Genomic DNA, 21003 nt, shown 5'->3' on the forward strand with positions numbered 1-21003 from the left:
GGATCTTGAAGTCATCATTGACTCCAAGATGAACATGGGCCGACAATGCGAGGTCACGGTCAGCAGGGCTAACCGGACCTTATCATGTATCCACAGGTGCATCTCAAGTAGGGCCAAGGAGGTGATCCTCCCCCTCTACGTGACACTGGTCAGGCCACAGCTGGAGTACTGTGTCCAGTTCTGGGCGCCCCACTTCAAGAAGGATGTGGACAACATTGAGAGGGTCCAGAGGAGGGCCACCCGCATGATTTGGGGACAGCAGGGCAGACCCTACAGTGAGAGGCTACGCGACCTGAACCTGTTCAGCCTTCACAAGAGAAGGCTGAGGGGGGACCTTGTGACCGTCTATAAACTCACTAGGGGGGGACCAGAAGGGTTTGGGGGAGACCTTGTTTCCCCTAGCGCCCCAGGATAACAAGGAATAATGGCCACAAGTTGTTGGAGAGTGGGTTTAGATTAGACATCCGTAGGAACCACTTCACAGTTACGGTGGCTAGGATCTGGAACCAACTTCCAAGGGAAGTAGTGCAGGCTCCTATCCTGGGGGTTTTAAGCAGCAGCTCGATGCCTACCTGGCTGGGGTCACTTGAGCCCAGTTTCCCTCCTGCCCAGGCAGGGGGTCGGACTTGAAGATCTACAAGGTCCCTTCCAACCCTACTTCTATGATTCCTTCTCACTTAAATTGAGTTATCTAGGTTCAATTTAAATTTAGCTCCTCTCAAATTAAAGCTACGACCTACAGAGCTGCTGCTGGTTTAATGTTATAAGCAGTGCAAAGGCAGCCAGGTGTCCTGGTGTAAAGAACGAGTTTTCTGCTACCAGAACTACACCAACTCCCTGGAATGACAAGCACTACCAATTGAAGCTGCCTTCTGACAGCAGAGCTGCATCTACACTGGGGATTTTGTTGGCAGAACTACTCTGGCTACAGGATATGATCTTTTCTCACCCCTAGTTGGTATATATAGTGCTGCTGACTGAATTTTGTAAAGTAGACAAGGGCTTAGTCTAGTTTGAGTGCGATTGGCTGTACTACAAAATAACAGTGGAGCTGAAATAGAGATTGGGCTACTGTGCAGTGATGGGATTAGCAGCAAGGGTTGATTGCGTGAGTAGCTGACTTGAAGTACTAACTCAAACTATAATCTTTGCCACCCTCAGGGCTCCGTAAACTCAAATGAAGAGTACCGCCACTCTCAAGTTAAGGAGCTTTATGTGTGGACAGGACTTGAGTTAGGGACAACACTCGAGTTCTATCTTGTGTAAACATTGCAGTGTGGCCAAAACCTTTGAGCCATGGTTTAATTCAGCAACAATAAGGTACCTTTAAACTCTCTGGAATGGACTCTGATTTAACATACATTTGTTTCCTAGCAGTGTAACTGCGCTAACTGAAGAGACTTCAGATTTACACAGGTATGAGAGAGATAAGAATCAGGTGTTAAAAATATATGAATTGCTACTAGGTACGTTTTTTTATTATATTAGAGATATCTGATTGCAGGCAACAGTGTAGGTAGGGGCCAGATCCAAAATGACTTTGCAGCTGCTTATTTGTCCATTGTAAAAAAATGTAGGTGACCTCCCCTGGGAAGGTGATATAAATCAAAAGGGTTAGAAATCTAGAATACAGTGAATGAGGAGAATCCAACAACTCCCCAGGGCAATCCAAAACCCAGTCCTGTACAGAAAGGCTCCTATGCTAGCCATCAAGAATTATTAGGAACAAGGGGGTGTCTTAGTTAGGCTACTTCTTGGCTACACTTTAGGTGCCTCCACTATTTTAGGATCCAGACCACCCACAAGAAATGTAGCTTCCTGACAGGAGCATTGGGATAGTACAAGGCACAGCACCCCATGTTCCCTCTCTAATGTGCAAGGGTGTGGTACCCATTTTTTTTTTTAACCAGTAGTGTAGTAGTTACAAATCTGGAACTCTAGATCCAGTTTCCAAGCCATCCTCAGCCTAATCCACATCTCCCAGCTTCCTAGAGAGTGCAAGGGCACATGACTCTGTATCCCACATCCCTGGGCACTCTTTTTTAGCTAATGATGGTTTAGAATTAAGTGCATATACTATTCTGATGCCTCCCAGTACTAATCCAAATCACAGTGGCACTCAGGTGAGAATTAGGTGCCAATCTGGATTGTTTCTGGAGTATACATGTGGGCCTAAAATTACACTTTGGGCCAAATTCTCAGGATTATATGAAACAGCTAATGATCTGCAGAGTCCATGGAGTTTTATGGCTGCTGAAGTAGAGCCAATTCAGACTTTTTTTTAACGAGTTAGGAGTCTAAATTCCACCTAGGGTCACGATTTGCATCTGGCCTAAAAACCTAAAATACTCTGGGACCAGGAATTTAATCCAACAATCTCTAATATGAAGTACAGTTAACCTGTGGCTTAATGATTTGTTTCATGCCCCTGGGAAGAAGATATTTGCTTAGAGCAAAAGGAAACACCTTAAATTTGCTTCTAAATTTATCCTTTTTAAGAAAGAAATCCAGAGAAATGCAGTTGCAACTGATCTCCATGGAACAGCAGTGACATCTAGTGGCAAAATGAATTAATAGAATGGGTATAATATTCCTTGAAGGATGTTCCAAAATATAGGGCTGTGCAAAATGGCACCGTTTCGTTTAGACTTCCGTTTCGATGGGACAGTGTTTCGTTTCGAGTTTTGTTTAATTTCGAAGCACTGTTCTATTTCGTTTTGTCGAAACTGTTTTTCTGTTTCAACGCTGTTTTGATGTTTCACCCATAGGCTATAATTGGGAACCACGAAACTGCCTATAACTTTGTCATTTCTTGGCAGATTTGGATGAAAACACCAGGAATGGTAGCCCCTTCTGACGCTATGAAGCCTCCCAAATTTCAAGGAGATAGGTGCAGGGCTTTCTGGGAAACTGTACCTCAAGCTGCTGACAAGCAGAACTCATGATGTGTGACTATGTGCGTGTGCGTTAAGGCGCAGCTGCTTTTCTATCCCTCCCCCAGAGCACTGGGATTGGAAGGGACCTCAGGGAAGGATCACAGTCACTGGCCAGATACACATGTCAATAACAGAGCAATCCCCCCATTCCTCCTCCCTCTCCTTAGTTTCTGTTTCCCTGCGAGCCAGCCCAACTTCGATATTTGAAACGTTTCAAAACTTTTGAAATATTTTGACTGCCCTCGTTTTGTTTTGAGGCTGTTTTGAAGCCTTTTGTTTTCACAGTTTCGAGCTTGAAACGAGTTGAAGCAGTGTCAAAATGAAACATCCGGCAAAATTTTGCACAGCCCTACAAAATAATACTTGTCCTATTTAGAAGTGTAAGAAAAAATAAAGCTGTTTCACTTGTCTACCTAGGTTATTCATTTACTACAATGTTTCTTAAGGGAATTAAAGCAACCATTTCTACAAACCCTCTAGAAACTTTTTCTACTCAATAAATTTAAACCATGTACACAATCTTTAATAGGAAAGTATTTGACTTTTTTAATGTGCTTGTAGCATCAATTTTGAAATCAGATTAGCAAAGAATCAACTTTTATGAAAAGATAAAATGAGTACTGTTTAATAAGAAAGATATTACCACAAACACAATATAGTATAACAAGATATTTTAAGCATCTTTCCCCTGGGATGCATCTTTACTAGTGTTTCAGGATGCAGAATCAGTGAAGATTACACTGAGGTTCGCTGGTGGTTTAAATTGTTGTTTACTAAGTTTGTTGCTGTTTGCTAGGAACCCTAACATCACCTGATCGTGCTTTACAATTCTCTTTCCATGAGGCTAAACATTCTCTTTGCTTAAGATCAAATATTTTTCTTTGACATGCATATAAATCCCATTAAAACCCAGGTCAGTTGAACTTGGAAGGCAGAATCTGGCATTTTACTGTAACTGCAGTATATTCTTCCAGTAGCACTGGTCATCTGGACTCTTCACTAGCAAGGTAACAATTATTAATAATTACCAACATATTTTAACTTCACTGGCTCTGGCTTATGTTACTGCTCTGGAAGCATCTCCTCCACTCCCCCAATTAGCAGAATGGTAGAAAGTGAGAAGAAAGATGTGACATTTTAACTTTGGCCATTTCCCTGCTGCCTGCCATGCCAGTTTTTCAATTCCCAGAATGAAATTAAGTTAAGTGCAGCGTGCTTTATATTAGTGGGTCTTAACCTTTTTCATACCAGGACCCATTTGCAATGATTGATGGCTTGTCCAGACCCATACCCCCCTGGCGCTGCTGGTGTCCAACCCACAGCCCCCTGGCCCCCAGGCCCTGCTGGCGCCCCTCGCCCCCAAGCCACAGCCCCGTGGTCCTGCTGGCCACCCTCACCCCCAAGCCACAAGAAGTTATAATCCCTATTCCATATCTTTGCACTTTAATGTATCTTAAATTAAAACTATATGGGTTTTTTTAAAGCATCAACAAAAAATTAAAAAAATATGATTAAATCAAAAAATGATTTAAATAAAATCCAATTGTTTTATTTAAAAAAAGCATTGATTTTTATCCACCCTGTTCCTAGTAATTAATATTCCATAAATGTTCTCAGTAGACTGCCAAAAACATTCCTGTTTCTGTGGCTAGTAAGTTCCATTACTTGGGAAGTCATGCTTTTACTCCCGAGGTCATCATAGAAGTATTGTGTTAAATCAAACAACAGACAGGAGGCGCATGAGGAAATGTGTCTTCAAGTAAGATTTTGAACAATTTGTACATTTCTATGGAACTGGCTTTAAATAGAGAATGATGATACATATCCTTTCTTTATTTGGAAAACTTTCTAATTAACTTCTCCCAGGAATATTGAGGGGCCTTTTTCTCCATTGAAACCTGTACTGCCTTTCTCATACACCAAATAACTTCCCCTCGTCTTTGCTTTTTTCTACGTTGTGGTCTCCAGGGATATGCTGTGTGATCACATGAGATCACCTGTTCACTAAGGGCACGCAAAGGGATCAAAATAAAAGACAAACAACAAAGTTTAATGTGAGCATGAGGCATCTGTATAGACTGCTGGACTCTAACAGCTGAAGACTGAGAGGCTGCTGATGTAAGCCAAGTAAACTCATTATGAAACAGATGAGGTGTCAGGTTATTCATATAAACTCACTAATCACAGTTATGCAGAGAATGATATTGTGCTACCAATTCTGTGCTCTCAAACTATACAGATAAGCCAGCTAGCTCCCAACACTGCCACCACATTGCTGTCCCCTGCTGTTACAACCAGGCACCTTCCTGCTTTCTGGACAGAAACTAGTTTGCTGCAAACTGAGCCAATTTTTGGATCTCACATCCCTCTCACACCTCTTGAACCTGGGCAGAGGCCAGTCATTGCTCCTAGTTCTGGGTCTCTTAGTCACAACTTGCTTGGGCAGCCTCCCACAAATGAGACAGGGTTGTTAAAAGCCCATTTTCTCCTGTGACTCTCAGCTCTTGCACAAGTTTCAGCAAGCTTCACAACATGTACTTGGAATACTAAATGATGCCTGGCTGTTGTCTGACATGCAGCTGCACTGGTACTGTCACTTATCAGCCAGGGAATTCAGATACTGATCTCTGGAAAATGTGGTGCCAAGCTAGCGACTGGTCCAACTAGGAGAGACTTGTGCCCAAGTTTATTGACATAGCCAGATACATTATCTGGACTCAGACTCTGTTCTGTCACTCTTCCTAGAGTGATACCTATAGCATACACAGTAATCCATTCCAGGGTTACTTAATCTAGTCCAGGATTTAGACAGACCATGCATAACATGACAATGTGTGAGCTAGAAAGCTTCCAGCATCCTAAATAAAGATTCCCATGGCTATATACAAAACCTGAGCCCTGCCTTGTCTTTGTTGCAAGCGGAGGTACATTTATCATAAAGTTATTTGATCTACTCTCAAACAGGAAAGACCACAGCAGACCCTGTATCCTTATTTCCGCGTGCTGCATACTAACTTGCAGTATCAACTTACTGTACAGTTTACGCCTTGGAAGAACATTCTGCAGGCAGCATCTTGAGTTAAGCCAAGGATATGCATTTTTCAGGTGAACCAACAACAGACCCGGGGGCCGTTGAGTCTGGAACGGACACAATGCCCTCAGAAATACTGGGAAAGAGGTGGCTACAGCTATACCATTTCATGTGTGCTCTTCCCATTGGCTTCTGTATTGTATGGTCTGGTCCAACTCTGCTGTACAGTGCTGAGGGCTCCTTACAGTGTTCTAGCATTTCTATAAATGTTAGACTTCCTTCTTCCTTGGGAACAAATACAGCAGTGATCCAGACAGGAACACCAGAGTTGAGAGAAAGCTCTTGATGTTTCCTCCTCCCTGCAGGATCAGTCTCAGGCTGCTGACAGACATTTGTTTGAAGGCACATTGGGATCTAATTTGCAATCCTAACAATTGGACTTCCTGGGCATCAGTTTTTAGACTGGGGATCAATCTCTATTGTACCATACTTGCCAGTGCAGAGGGAGCCCAGGATCGTTATCCTGGGCTCCTCCCACACTGGCAAGGTGCCTGACAATCAGCTGATTGTCGGCTGGCCCCTAGAACCCACAGGGGAGGTTGAATGAAGCCCAAAGTAGTTGCTGGAGCTGGCCAACAATCACCTGATCATGAGCAGAATTGCTCAGTACACTCTTGATCATGTGGATGATTGAATGATTGGCAGCTGGTGGGGACCCAATGGCCACATGTTCAAATAAAGGGCATGATGGAAAATCAGCCATAAAGTTGTTTCCCCAAGGTCTGGAATAGCCTGACACCGGAGGTGGTTCAAGCACCTACTTTGAACGCCTTCGAGAGAAACTTGGATGTTTATCTTGCTGGGATCTTATGACCCCTGCTGACTTCCTGTCCCTGGGGCAGAGGGCTGGACTCTATGATCTTCCGAGGTCCCTTCCAGCCCTAATGTCTATGAAATCCATGAAATTATTACACAAGATTTGATTTATTATACCATTCATTGTCTGAACATGTGGCCAGGTTACACTTTAAAATGTGGTTAACTGGTTAAACACACCTTAAATATAATGTCTGCCACAGGCTATAGTCTTGACCTAGTTTGAAGGGGCTGACAGAAAAATGGCAGTTAAGTCTTCACCTATCTTAGCCACTTCCAAGCCATCTGGTAGAAGCAGTGCCTCCTGCTGGCTAACACTAGCAGCCTTTAGCAATTACTTTAGGGAACTTTTCAGTACCATAATAAATTTGCTTGACTCTGTGGTGGATGTTGTCAATACGTAAAAGGGGTAAGGAGTCAGTAGACACAAAAAGGAAAAATAAATGCAATATTCTGACATCATAACAGTGTCAAAATGCCTGCTCCTTTAGTGGGGACTTGCTAATGCTGCCAACAAGTTAAAAGCCTTCAAAGAGCTGCAGCATATTGAATTATTCACCATTTCTGAACACACTCCTGATGCAAACCTCTTTTTAACTCTGTGCCAAAGGATTCTAGAAATCCATTGTCGCATTTCCTGAAACCCTTCCTGGCAGCAATACCTTGCCACACATGTTCAGCTGCCAGACTGTCCTTTCAGAACAGAGGAAAAGACTTGCTTTTAAGTTCCTGGTTTCTACAACTCTTCTGCAAGTCCTCTCATTTAGGACAGACAACTGAGGAATTAGATGCTGGCTATGACTTCAATGCACAGGGCTAATGGCCAGCCTCTGCACAAGGAATCAGGGAGGGAAATGCTTCCCCCTTCAGGGCATTGCTGCAACCTCAGGGCTATGGCACCCCATTGCCTGTTTTGTCCCATCTCACAAGGACAAAAATACTAGATCTTTACCTGGATCTTCCCTCACACCCATAAATCCATCTTGTTCACAGTACCTTTATCTTTCCTTTCTCATGTTAAAACTGCAAAACTCCATCGGGTCTTCTGCACCCAGGAAAGTGGCATCTGAGATCTTCCTTACAGCTGCCTTTGCTTAGTTTCCCCTGCTCTTCTTAATAAGGTATACAGATTTGTTTGGTTTGTTATTTTTTCTACAAGACTCTCACACAACTATTTAGCACATAAAGGGCAAGTAGGAACGAGGCATTCTTCATGTAACCCTTTGAGAGCTTTCTCACAAAGAGCTCCCTAACAATGTCTGTTTCCAAAGGGCATATGAGAATCTAGTTTGTTATTTTTCTGTACAAAACTAGCAAAAAAATAGCCGGAAGGACACTGGGCAAACAAAATGCTTCTAGCATGACAAGACAAGCAAGGCAAGATTTAAATGAAAGCCGAGTCATGTTCTGCTTTAAGAAACAAAGAGTCCCTCTTTAACATCAACTACTCGGCTTCACCTCCCACTGCTGCAGGAAAGAGGCTCTTCACTTTTTCAAACATTATCCTTCAGCTACTGAAATAAAGGGGAGGACAAAGAAGAACAACCTCTAACCAGAAAGCTCCCTCAACTGTGTATTCCTTCACTGCTGGGTGTGTCTCTCCAGCAGAGCAGCTGCAGGGTCAGGAATGACTGCAGAGAGCCAGGCAGCCAGCAGCTGCTGTCAAGCTGAAAAGAGATTTGAGAGACCTGCCAAAAGAGCTGCCCTTTCACCCAAAACCTCTTCACCTCATTTTAGTCGCTTAGCAGCAAGTGAGCACACTTACTCAGCATTTTTTCTTTAGGCAGGTTGCATTAAAAAAAAGCAAAAGCAGCAGTGAAGGATTAGGGTAGGAATAACAATCTTTTAACAACAAAGTCCCTCATGGATTTACTATACTCTGTCATGCTGCTAAGGCCTCCATTCTGCTCAGGTTGCTGACAGGAAGTTCATGAAGTTCCTGTTACAGGCAGAAGGGCAGAGATAACTTTTTCTTTTCCTTTATTAACAGGGGAGGAAAAGGAAGAGAAAGAAATATATTCCCCATCAAAGCAAAGGCCCAAGACTGCAAACTCTCCTCACTATGCCACCCTACTGTAAATACTATGCAGTGCAGCTGAAGTGTATGTATGGGGTCTGTCTGGGCGTGTACTGGTGGTTTGGTCAGCACAGCCCCAGTATGAAAAGCTGTGCATATTCACTTGAGGTAAAATGCGGTCAGCAGGGCAGGGAAACTGGATCCTACACTAATGGCAATGCTGTTTCACTGCCAACAATGTACTCCTGCCTAGCACAGCAGTAATAGGGCCCAAGAGGGGTAAACATAGCTAAGTACTTCATTAGCCTGATGGGGATTATGATTAAACCCATACCAGACATGCCCGTTCTTCACCCACACACCCTGAGCCCCTGTTATATCCTGAGTTCTTGAAAGCAAGGGAGTAGGCATGCCTGGGGCTTGAAACTACTGCTCAGCTTGGAGAACTGCACTTCATGCTTCATTCTTGCACTCGCAGGTAGCCTCTACTCACTTGTAATGAAGCACAATATGATTCCTCATTGCCTGTTACACAAAGATTTGCAGCATCAAAAGGATTTGTTTGAGGCATGAAAGCCCAATTTAGGCAAAAGATTTGTATGTCAAGGCAATTGTCTTCCACGGACAATTACAGGAGCACAAGTATCAGCCTTAGAGAAGTTCTTTATATTTACTAGAAGTAAAAGACCAGAATGAAGATGTAAAAATGGTGGGTTTGCCTAACAGAACAGAAAGTATGCAAGTTTCTTGGTCATTTCTATGATTGCCCAGATTTCTTTGTAATAGTTCTACTGAGATGGAACTTTAAAAAACAACAAGAGCAAAAATAGTACTTGTTAACACAGCAAGCATACAAAACTACAGTGAGAAACCCAATCTGTTTGCTATTAATTTTTGGCTTTGAGGAAACTATCTGCCCTAAAAGAAAATAGGTACTTCATGGCCAAACATCCTTTTCTGGTAACATCTGCTCTGATAATCCAAAACTGTTCCTGTCCTAAAAGGCTGCATAGCCTTAGTAACTCTTCCCCACTTTGCTCCCCACACATGTTCTAAAATGTTCCACTCTATCATCATCACTAACACATCTTCCCTTGCTAATTTATCTCAGGACATCTGGGATTTTAGTTGCTTCTCTTCTTTACTATTCCTGCCAATCATTTGAAAGAAATATCTAATATCCAAAATAAGAATTTCCATCTGTATTGTGGTAGTGAGTTGCACATACCCCACACACCACTGCAGTTTACTGTACCCTAATAAACCACCAGAAAAATTCGGCCAATTGTTGTCATTATCCTAAACAGAAAAAATACTTCTATGTGCAGCCAAGAAATGTGATACTGTATTTCTAAATACAGTATAAACAAATGTTGCCCTGGAATAACCATGAGATTGGGCACAAATCCCAAAGCAAAGAAGGCTTAGACATGAAATGGTAATTAAAACAAATTCTAAGGTTTATTTTGTAAGAGTGCACAATTTTAAAGATATTTGGAACTATAGGAGCAGGATTTACAAGGTTGCTGACTACGACAACAATATCCTCGATAAAACGTACTTAGTTCATGCTATGTTCCTAAGGGAAACAGGTTATTTATGTTATTTATGTTCTCTAAGGAAGCTGATTAATATACTGTTCAAAACATAACATCATCAGTGGAGTACTCCGTAACAGAAGAAACACATCCTTTGCAATTGTTTAAACCGTTTCTTTCCTTCAAGTGTTGTGAAGGAAGCTACATATCTATTTTGTACCATGTGAGTGATCATAAAACTGAAACCTAAGAATTAGAACAATAAACAAAACATCCAAACTGACAGGAATACTTACCAACTGCAATACTTACCAACTACTTATGTGAGATGCAACTCTGAGCTATACTGTAATCAAGGGGCAAAAGGCTGTCGGTTACAAAATTCAGGACCAAAAAAATCTAAAACAGACTTTCATGAACAAATCTTGGGAGTTTTGCCTTTGTTCTTAATTAAACCAGGATCAAGCCAACAGTATTATCCCCAAACCACTGCTTTCATAGAATCAAGTGTAAATTCAGGGCAGCTCAGCTGAAACGAAGAGAATTTCTCTGGATTTACACATGGATAATAGCAGAGCTTGGTCTTTACTCTCTGCTGACATAGTTGCCATGAATTTAGTTATGATCGTCAGACCTTTGTTTATATTGAACTTTCCAGGGACTGGAAGGTCCGTAGCCATTTTGTATTCTGTTCAGTGTAGAATGAAAAAGAAACACAAAAAATGTGCATTCACTCACGGAGTTTGTCTTCTATTTCAGCTTTTTTGACTGAAACATGTCTGCTGATTGTGCTTGTGGAAAAATATGGCAGAACTAACGCATCTATTTTCATAATACCTGTCGTAGGAGCTCTTCCTGACGCATCCTAATTCTCTCCCTTTCCATCTGGATTCTTTGGAGCCTCAGCTTCTGTTGCTGTTGCTGTTGGGTAGTCAGTGCATTAGGCATACTCAACAACCCAGCTTGAGGATTCTGAGTAGGATGGTTTTGCTGGGAAATGGCTGTACTGGATGTCAGTTGCTGCTGGTGCTGATGATTCATTACTATGGGAAAGAAAAGAACTGTTACAGTTAGTAATTGTATAGTTAGTTCCTGTATTTGAATTTTACTTTAAGAAAACAGAGGACACAGGGCATATGCTCCATTTCCATTCAATGTATTGTAACAGTAAATAGAAGAATTGTTAATATCGCAACTACTCATTCTGATGAGATTTGACACTGCTAATTATTTAATATCTAGATTTAATATCTAGAGTCTTTTAAAAATACAAAATGAAAATTCAGTTTAAGTCAAAATATGTTCAAATGCTTAACTAATGCTATGTAGTAAAATGATCATGTGATTTTTCTAAATAATCACAACTGAGTCCACAGTGTATAGCGAGTGACCTGGCTGAAATTTGAAAATATTTTTTTTATTTTATTGACAGCTGTAATTGACTTACTGTAGAAAGAACCAGGGGCCCTATTTCACTGCTTTATAATAACACTGTCTATCCCCCACCACTGAAAGGCAAAGACCCTTCCTCTAATAACAGAAAGAGAAAGAACGGCCCAGTACTTAGGATGCCCCCTTGAGAATGGGGAACGTAGGTTCAATTTCCTACTTAGCTACAGACTTTGGAATGACCTTGAGCAAGTTGCTTAGTCTCTTTTGCTCATCTGTACAATACTTCATGAGGAGTGTTGTAAAGATTAATATATTAAAGACTGGGAAGTGCTCAAATACTAAACTAAAGGGAGCATGTAAGTGCTTTAGATAAAAATTCCATTGCAGATTGGATCTCATCACATAACACTTCCATAAGTCTGGCTGTTAGAAGTTACAAAAGTAGTTCAACAAAGCATATCAGTTATTAACAAGAGCTACTGTGAAGGCAGACAGCCTTTCAATCCATTATTCATCTAAATCTCTTACAGGTCATATTTCAAGGCAGGTGAAACAATAATAAATATGGAACAAAGAAAGTTTATCTGAATCTCTAACACTTTCATAAATAAAAAAGGAAAAAAATAAAAATCAAAACAGATCTGCTGGCCCTTGCCAGCCTTTCCTGACAGATGTTTTTGTACCTTTCAAACAAATAATGCCCCTTTTTTCCAAATGGCCTCAGACGTTTTGGTTTTTGGTCTGTAGTCAGTGGAAAGTTAGCCATCTGTGCTTACAGTATGAGAATTTTTATGAATAGCAAAACAGCATAATTTACAATTTGCTGGTAAATTATACTAATATCTTTAGCAAAATCAGCACAAACCCAACCTCCAATGACCCTGCCCTGAAAAAATTATCCTAATTCATCTCGTTTCAGTAAGTACAACCAAAATGAACTAGGTTCCTTGTGCTTGACTAAATGCAGACTTTTAAAAATTTAACTAACAAAATATCCTGAATTAATTCCCCATATAAAACCATTCACTCAATTAAGCCAGCTAAAGGGTGAATTTACAGTTCATGGATTCATTTAAAAATGAAAAAAATATTATAAATTGGAGATTACTTGACTAATGTAGACCTGTTTTAAGACAACAGAAGGATATGTGAATCTTTCAAGGCCCCTGGGTATGCATGTAGTATTTGCATAGTTAATGTCCTTTAAAGATTATATATTCCACCACACATTTTATTAACATCTGACATCTTATCTGTAGGAGCATTAAATTTTGGAGACTAGCCATTAATACCACACCCTTGCTGAAGTATTCAAAACATTTGTCTCTGGGGTACAGCTCTACAGAGGAAAGGTAAACAAAGAGATTCCCCCCCCCCCACCTTTTGATATCCACTGCAAACCACTGAATGCTTCTACTCAAACAGAAGAGGCTTGTTGTCACTTAAATCAATGTCAACCTTTTTGTTCAAACACAGGAATCACCAAACTAAGCAGAATTCTTTGCCAGTTAGGGGTTATTCGGTGACCTAGATTAAATAAATTACTCACCTCAGCACAGCTCCCCAGCCAACCATGTAAATCATACCACAAAACACAACTGAGAATCTCAGCAGAGAAGCTAATGATGATTTGGGCATAAAGATTGTAGTACCCCTTTCTTTACCTATAGAGGTGCTTCCCTTCAGGACTGGGCTGAGCCAAAGATGAGGCAAAGTAGATAAGACTGAACTGCCACTGCTTGTGCTCCATTTGATTCACTTAAATAAAAAAAAAAGCTTCTGTGCCCAAACAAGAACACCCCAAATCTCAGCACACTCTTAACAAAGAGTCCAACAGAGCTGGGATTTGCATCTTTCTTTTATCTCTCTCTCTGATGCACTTATGAGGAGGAAAGATAAAATCACAACTAGTTTCCCTACTTGCCTCTGATCAAGGTAAGTTTATTTTGTATGTACATCTGATTTCAGGAATATCTGGCCTTTCTGTACCGTAGAAAACAAAGATGAAATGAGCAATATGAATTACTGCCAAGAAATAAGCTCTCCTCAAACCATCTCTCTCAGACCCAGACAGGAAATCTCTACTCATTTAAAGTGGAGTAAAATCAGGGATAACTCAGGTGAAATTAAATGAATTAGATGGGTATACATCTGCTACTATCCAGGATCCTGGTATTGCAAACACTTACACAAGCCTCAGGACCTAAGAGAAAGGAGACTCAAGCCCAGAAACAATGTTTTTCTACAGGAAAAATCACAATATATTAGATTCTTTTTAAGTACAAATATTTTAAAACCAAGGAATGAATGTAAATGACGGAAATGGTCCAAGCTATGAAAAGATTATTGGCAGGATACCCTGCCAATCTCTGGAATAATTTTGGAGTTAATGCCTGAATTGAAGCAGTATTAAAGGCATGTGTTACTTAGGAACATATAAACGACTATCTGTTGGCCCTGCTGGAGGAAATTCTGTGGACAACAACCCCTGTGTCCCATCATAGGATCACAAATCCCATATTGCATCTCAGATGGGCTTCTTGGGACTGGGGAAAGGAAATGTGAGTCTCTTACTCTCATGGAATTAAAAAAGGATATCCTGGCTCCTTATATGCAAGTAGGCAGGGTAGATATGCACCTTTATAGATTAACTAAATGAAACCAGTTACCACTGAATCTATACTTGGGAACTGAAATATGGCCCTACCATGCTTTCTTCCCTCTACTTTCAAACAGTCTTATTCATGTGACATGGTAGAATCATGGGATCCATGCTGATGATAGGAACATAAAACAATCATAGAAGACTCCTCTTGCCACAAATGAAGTGTAGTACACAGTCTGTGAAGAATCAAAATACATTTAACCAGTCATTCCCCTTCCAACAATAAAGTATTTATATCAACTGCATCTAACATAGTGATTTACCTCAAGGAAAACTTGGAAAGTTTCAGTATGAGAGATGGCAAGATGTTCTATGATAGCCTTTTATACAGGAACACTGTGGTTGAGGAACAGACCAGCAGCATTGAACTGGGGAGGGAAAAGCTTCTAAAATAAGGAGAGAAAAATGGGCCTTTGATGGTGTCTGGGATTTTGGTGACTCTTGCTGAGTCTACCCACCAATACCACAAGGGCCTGGAAATAAGAAGGGATAACACTTGTCCTTTATTCCCTTAGATAAGGGGTGGAAATACAACTGCCTCCACTTCATGCTGTGACTCACTGATGTGCCTAAGTGCCTTAGTACTTTGGCTTCAATATATGCTGCACTCCTGCCACTTCTGCTACTTGTTCTGACTGGACAGCGGCATCACCAGTCACACCCACAATGCAAAGCAGGACAATACTGCATTTTAATGAAAGAGGCAACAGGGCCCCGGTCTTGCAACCCCTGACTGCCTACTTTCTGTCCCTGCTCATCTCTTCAGTTGTAGCTCTTCCCACAATGGATCTGTGAACTATGATTCACTGATTAGAGAGGTCTTTAGTAAGAGCCTGCAAGTTCAGGGTCACACAGAAGTGGTCCTGTAGGCTACCTTGAGACCACAGACCAGGGGAGGGCAAAATATGGTCCTCAGGCCAGATGTAGCCCATCAATTGATTTTATCCAGCCCACAGGCAATGGCACCACGCAGCAAGCCCTGGGTGAGCTGTGTTCAGAACTCTGCTGGTGGCTAGTGTAGGCTGTGGCTCCAGCTCTGGCCTCTGCTGGTGCCATGGAGGGGATGCGGAGTGGAAGCAGCCCCAGCAGCCTGGGAGATGGAGTCCAGCCTGCCCAGGGCCCAAGAAACTAGACTCCATCTCCAAGCCTCTGCGGGGGGATGATGCACAGAAGCAACCCTGCCTGCCTACCTGCTTGGTGCCAGCAGAATCCAGGGCCCAAGCGTAGCTCACCCAGGGCCCGCCGCATGGTGCTGTGTGGGTGGGGCCATTTCCTCCCAGGGACCCACACCGTGCTTGGGAGATGCAGTCCAACCCTGCAGGCCCTGGAGAAGCCATGACTGGGCCCTGGTCTCTGTTGGCAGATGGTGTCCACAGCCTGCAGGCCTGGACTGCATCTCTCAAGTGCCACAGGGTAGAAGCAGCACTGCCTGCCTACCAAGTACTATGTGGCAGGCCCTGGGTGGGCAATGCTCAGGCCCCGGTCACTGAGTGATGCTGGGCAGGACTGCTTCCATCCAGCATCCCCTGCAACACCAGCAGAGGCCAGCTTCTGTCTGTGGGGGATGGAGCCTGGCCACAGGCCTCTGCACTGTCCTGGCCTGCCCTGCCCTGCCCCGGCCACCCCCACATCAGGGTTCCTGGGAGCCGTGGGGTCGGGGGTGGAAGATAAGTGTGTGCATGCATATACATACGCCAGGAGCCCTGATGGTGGGGTGGGACAGCACAGAGGCCCGCAGCCAGGTTTTATTCCCTGTCCTCCCCAAGCTTCAGGTAGGGCAGGACGTGCTACAGCCCTGGGCAGCCTTATGCTCTTGTTCCCACTGCTTCTCTGGCACCAGCCCCAGCTTGGGTGTGGGGAATGCGTGCACGCACACATCTGTTACCCTCAGCAGCTCACCAAAACTCATTCAATTGTCTGCAAATAATTGCTCACCCCTGCTAGAGACAAATGTAGGAGATTCCTTGTGAAAACGGGGGGTCAGCCAAATGGTGAACTCTAGAAGCATCCATTTTTTCAACAGCCCAAACTCTTGAGGTGTGTCCAAACATGTCAGATATGGAAGGGACAGAGGCGTAAGTGTCTTTTGTTTTACGATGCTTTTAGCCAAATATGGATAGCTCTGCCAGAGCAGGGATGGGCAATTATTTTGGCTGGAGGGCCACTTAACGAGTTTTGATGAGCTGTTGAGGGCCTCAAGAGTAGCCCCGCCCCGCCCCCTGGGTGCCATCTTGGCAACAGAACTCCCACCCCCTAGCCTTTGCGAACAGAAGTCTTTCCCCTTGCCCCGGAAGTACTCCTTTTGGGAGGAAGAGTGATGCCATCTTGAAACTGGCAGGGAAAAACAAATCATATACTAAAAAAAAAATAAAAAATCAAGTGTACTATAAGTTAATTGTATTTTAAAAATATTTTTGTCCCAATTTATGTGCGTTTGCATAGTGTATCTAGAGTTGATTGCGTGATAGCTCAAAAAACAGTCTTACTCTTGTATGCTGTTCGGGGGGGTAAGAGGGTGTATGTGTGGGGTGTGGTTGGGGAGTGGGTGTGTAGGGACATGCAAGCAGTGTGAGGTATGGGGTGTGTGTAAGGTTATTGTGGGTGGGGTGGGAGGGTGTATGGGGGCTGTGGAAGTGTGTAGGTGTGTTTGGGAGTATGGTGAGGAGTGGGGTGTGTGTGGTGGCTGTAGGAGGGTGTGGGTGTGTTTGGGGGTATGGTGAGGGGTGGGGTGTGTGTGGAGGGGTCCTTGGAGCTTGCCAGTCCCTGGAGCTGCATGTGGTGGCAGTGAGCAGGACCAGCCCCACCCGGCCCCATAGCACACAGCTCCCTGCACTCCCACCCCAGTCCCTTGACCACAGGTGGTGGCAGCATGTGGGGCCAGCCCCACTTGCTCCATAACACGCCCAAGTGCCTGGTTGCACATGGCAGCAAGCCCAATAGTAACATCCGCCCAACAGTGCTCCCACCCAAATCCCCAGCTGCACATGGTGGCTAGGTGTGGGGCCAGCCCTACCCAGCCCCATAACACACAGCTCCTGTGCTCCCACCCCAGCCCCCAGCTGCATGTAGTGGCAATGTACAGGACCAACCCAACCCAGCCCCATAACATGCAGCTCCTGCCCAAGTTCCTGGCCACAGCACTACCAGCCCTGTCCCTGGCCACAGATGGTGGCAGGGTGTGGGGCAGCCCCACCCAGCCTCATGCCACATGGCTCCCTGCACTTCCATCCCTTTCACCCGGCAGGTGTCCTTGGCCTGGCCTGGTGGGGCCATTACCTATATTCCCATGCTCACAGGTGGGCTGGAAGCAGCCACAGGGTTGCCAGCAAAACCCTCTACCAGGCAGAGGCTTGTCATCGCAAGTGCCCCCCGGCTTGGGGCTGGGGTGGGTCAGGTGAGGCCGGAATGGGGGGGAGGGTTGCTTAGCAACCATAGCCGCACTTCCTGCAGGGACGGGCTGGATGCAATTGCCTGGTGGGCAAAATCCAGCCCACAGGCAGTATTTTGCCCACCCCTGTACCAGAGTATCTGCGGGCAAATGCTTAAACATAGTCTAATTTACAGAGGCATTAAATTGCTGACTTGAAACATCAGTTTTCCTTCATAACAGAATTTTCTCCTATTCCATAGACAGTTTAGATTCCAATCTCACCAGTTTTACACCAGTATAGCACCACTAGACTCAACCCTGACTTCAATCAGACTTAATCCTCTACGCAGGTATAAAACCTGCTATGGTTTATTTCTGTGAACTCAAATCACAGATTTGTCTTCTTGGTTTTTAAATATTTGAACACATGCTATGCAGTATATTCATAATGCAATGTCTACAAATCAGAAGTCTACACCAGAACAACACACATCTCCCAGAAACAAAAACGTAAAACAAGGCTATTGTGTGGAACAAGCTTTTTCTATACATTGTAAAAAAATGGCTTCTTGCACAACACATTTTAGGACCTTCTACAGCACCTCCAAGAGCAACTGCAGCATCTGTTGCTCTAAACTATGAAATGGAGGGTCATACTGCTAAATGCTAAACTAGTAAAACTGCTGGATCTGGGAACTGGCCAGACAGTAATTAATTCATGTTAGATTTGGAAACACTTCTGTGCACTGGTTCCAGAGACAGCCTCATGTGCAAGCCTTTGGTTAAGCAGCTAACATAAGTTTTAGCGCGTGTCTACACCAGAAGAGCCTCTCTGCCACTATGGCTACAGCAGAATAGCTATACTGTGAATTCCCCTAGTTACGATGTAGTGTGTGTCAATGTGAATTTTTTTGCTGATACAGTTGTGCTTTCTCCCTGAGCAACATAAGCTAAGATAGGAGAAACTCCTCTTGTCAGCAGAGTGATGTCTACAACAGAGGCTTTGTCAGAGGTGTAGCAGGGCAGCTCCATGCTGGCTGCCTTGGTGCTAATGGCAATAGTGGCTATTTTTGCATGCCACCACTCTGCCATCCCCCAAAAGGTAGCACCCAGGATTATTAAACTGGTCACTCCCCACTGTCACACTACTGCGTTTTGTTGGCTGGAGGGTCAGAATTTTTTTCACACTCCTAGCTGATGTAGATTTGCTGGCAAAACACTGTAAACTAGACAAAACATTTTGAAAAGTAAAGCTGCAACAATCTTCACAGAAACTGGAGGGTGGAGCACTACTGCCAGGGAGGATGAGTATGGAGAAGGCATAAGGAAATCAGTCTGTGCATGTACCTGACTGGAAAGCTAGCAAAAGTTGCTGTACCTCTGTAAATAGTCCTCTTAGTAAAGAGAGTTTAGTTTTTACCAGCATGAAGTATTTTCCTGTTACCACCCAGCAGGCAATACATTAAATGTACCACATACTTTTTGAGTGGTGTTGGCCTCACAAAATCCCTCCAGGCGGAGAGGAAGTAGGAGATGCTGTCTGGTGCATTAACCTACCCTATGGTACTGTCTGCCCAGCAAGCCTTTGCCAAGCTGTGTGCTGGCAGAAGCCAACATTGACTATGGAGTGATTTATATCCCAAAAAGTATGAAAAAGATTACTTCATCCTAAACCACAAAGTGATGTCAATTTTCCTTCTTATGTAAAGTTTCTTTGTACACCATAATGTCAAAGATCTCACATTGAGCCTGTATCTGTCACTTCTTGCCTTATGATAGAAAAAAATAGCCTCCTTCTCTTCACTTGTGGCAGCAATGTCTATGAATTTCCCTATTATATTATACATTTGTCCCATCACTTTCAGGACTGTTAGGCCTTCCAGAATCTAAACAGACTTAAATACTCAAATCACTCTGGTTAAAGTCAAAGTTCAGTTTCACAGGAAATCTTTTATTTGAAGCTTCTGGTTGAATCTCACTGCCATCTCTCCAGATCTGTGCTAACTGAGCTTATACTAAGTTTTGCAAATATTGACAAATTAAACATTGCAATGGTTATGACTCTTCTTACAGTAAGTCTCAATATAATATCTGATTCCTCTTTTAGTTAGCTACCATTTTAGAAGGTAATTTGTGGCAAAAACTAACTTGACCTTAAACCAAAAGAGTTTCCTCTATTTCCCCTTCTATTTTAGTTTATTAATTCTATGGATTTGATTGCTTACAGAGTATACGGAGTATACGGAGTGTCAACACTTCTCCTCTATACCCAGATAGACTCTTATCCTGTAATACTATCTACCTAGGTAAATCCTTGTAAAGCAGTGGTTCTCAGTAGGTTCACACTTAATTTTCATTCTTTTTTTTTTTTTTTTTTTTTTACTACAAAAAGTAAAATAATTTGCTATTGCAAATAACTCAGAAAGACCTCAATATGTCAGAATGTTTTTAATCTGGTAGATTCCTACTTAACATTTCTGGGTTTATCTTGTGAATCTTGTTTGCGTGCCTCATTGTGCTAACACTGCATGACACCCCACAGCACCCTTGAAAGTATCTCAAGGTACCTGATCTGAGAATTGCTGCCCTGAACATACTGTTTTCAGTGGATCGGCAAACTGGTGCAATGGACAGCTAACATAGTGCTACTGCAGGGCTGAAAACTTCTTTAGCTTCCTATTGTTTTCACAAGTTATATATTGTATATGCAACAACAGGAGAAAAATATAACGGGTGGATGAGAGAAAGACAATTCAAATTTTAATTTATAAAAACATCTAACAGGCTCAGGAACAGGTGTAGTACCTGAAATAATTTTCAAGGTATTTGTTTGGTACTAACCAAATTTCAGGTTGATGCTCTCCTTTTAAATAAATAAGTCTGTGCTGAAAAGAAAGTTCCCATGGAATACTAATCAACAGAAAAGAAGGCCTGTCTACTTACAGATCTAAGGTTTGTCTTGAAGAAAATGCTCAACAGCTTGTCTTTCATCAAATTTAGGTGGTATTTTAACTTTGATTGGAACAACCTGAAACTGTTAGGGATTCCTTATCTACTTTTTCATTTGAACCATGGAGCTGACTTTTGTTTGTTTGTTTTAACTAAATGGGTTACACTTTAGTTAAAATTCAGAGTCTTCTGTTGCATGTATTTAATGTCATTCTGTCACTTCAGGCCT

At 42.8% G+C, this 21003-nt stretch overlaps 1 protein-coding gene across 1 annotated transcript in view; it reads right to left on the minus strand.

Annotated features, from left to right (window-relative positions):
- WWTR1 (WW domain containing transcription regulator 1) overlaps nt 1–12556 on the minus strand; it is a 21563-nt gene extending 9007 nt beyond the window's left edge. The window contains exons 1-2 of the mRNA XM_006032953.3: nt 12474–12556; nt 11236–11506 (exon numbers count right to left, since the gene is read on the minus strand). Of these exons, the coding sequence (XP_006033015.2) occupies nt 11236–11506; nt 12474–12556 (354 nt within the window). The remainder of the gene's footprint in view (nt 1–11235; nt 11507–12473) is intronic.
- Between the last annotated feature and the right edge of the window lie 8447 nt (nt 12557–21003).

This window comes from Alligator sinensis, unplaced genomic scaffold (genome assembly GCF_000455745.1).
Source record: "Alligator sinensis unplaced genomic scaffold, ASM45574v1 scaffold1178_1, whole genome shotgun sequence".
Taxonomy (NCBI): domain Eukaryota; kingdom Metazoa; phylum Chordata; order Crocodylia; family Alligatoridae; genus Alligator; species Alligator sinensis.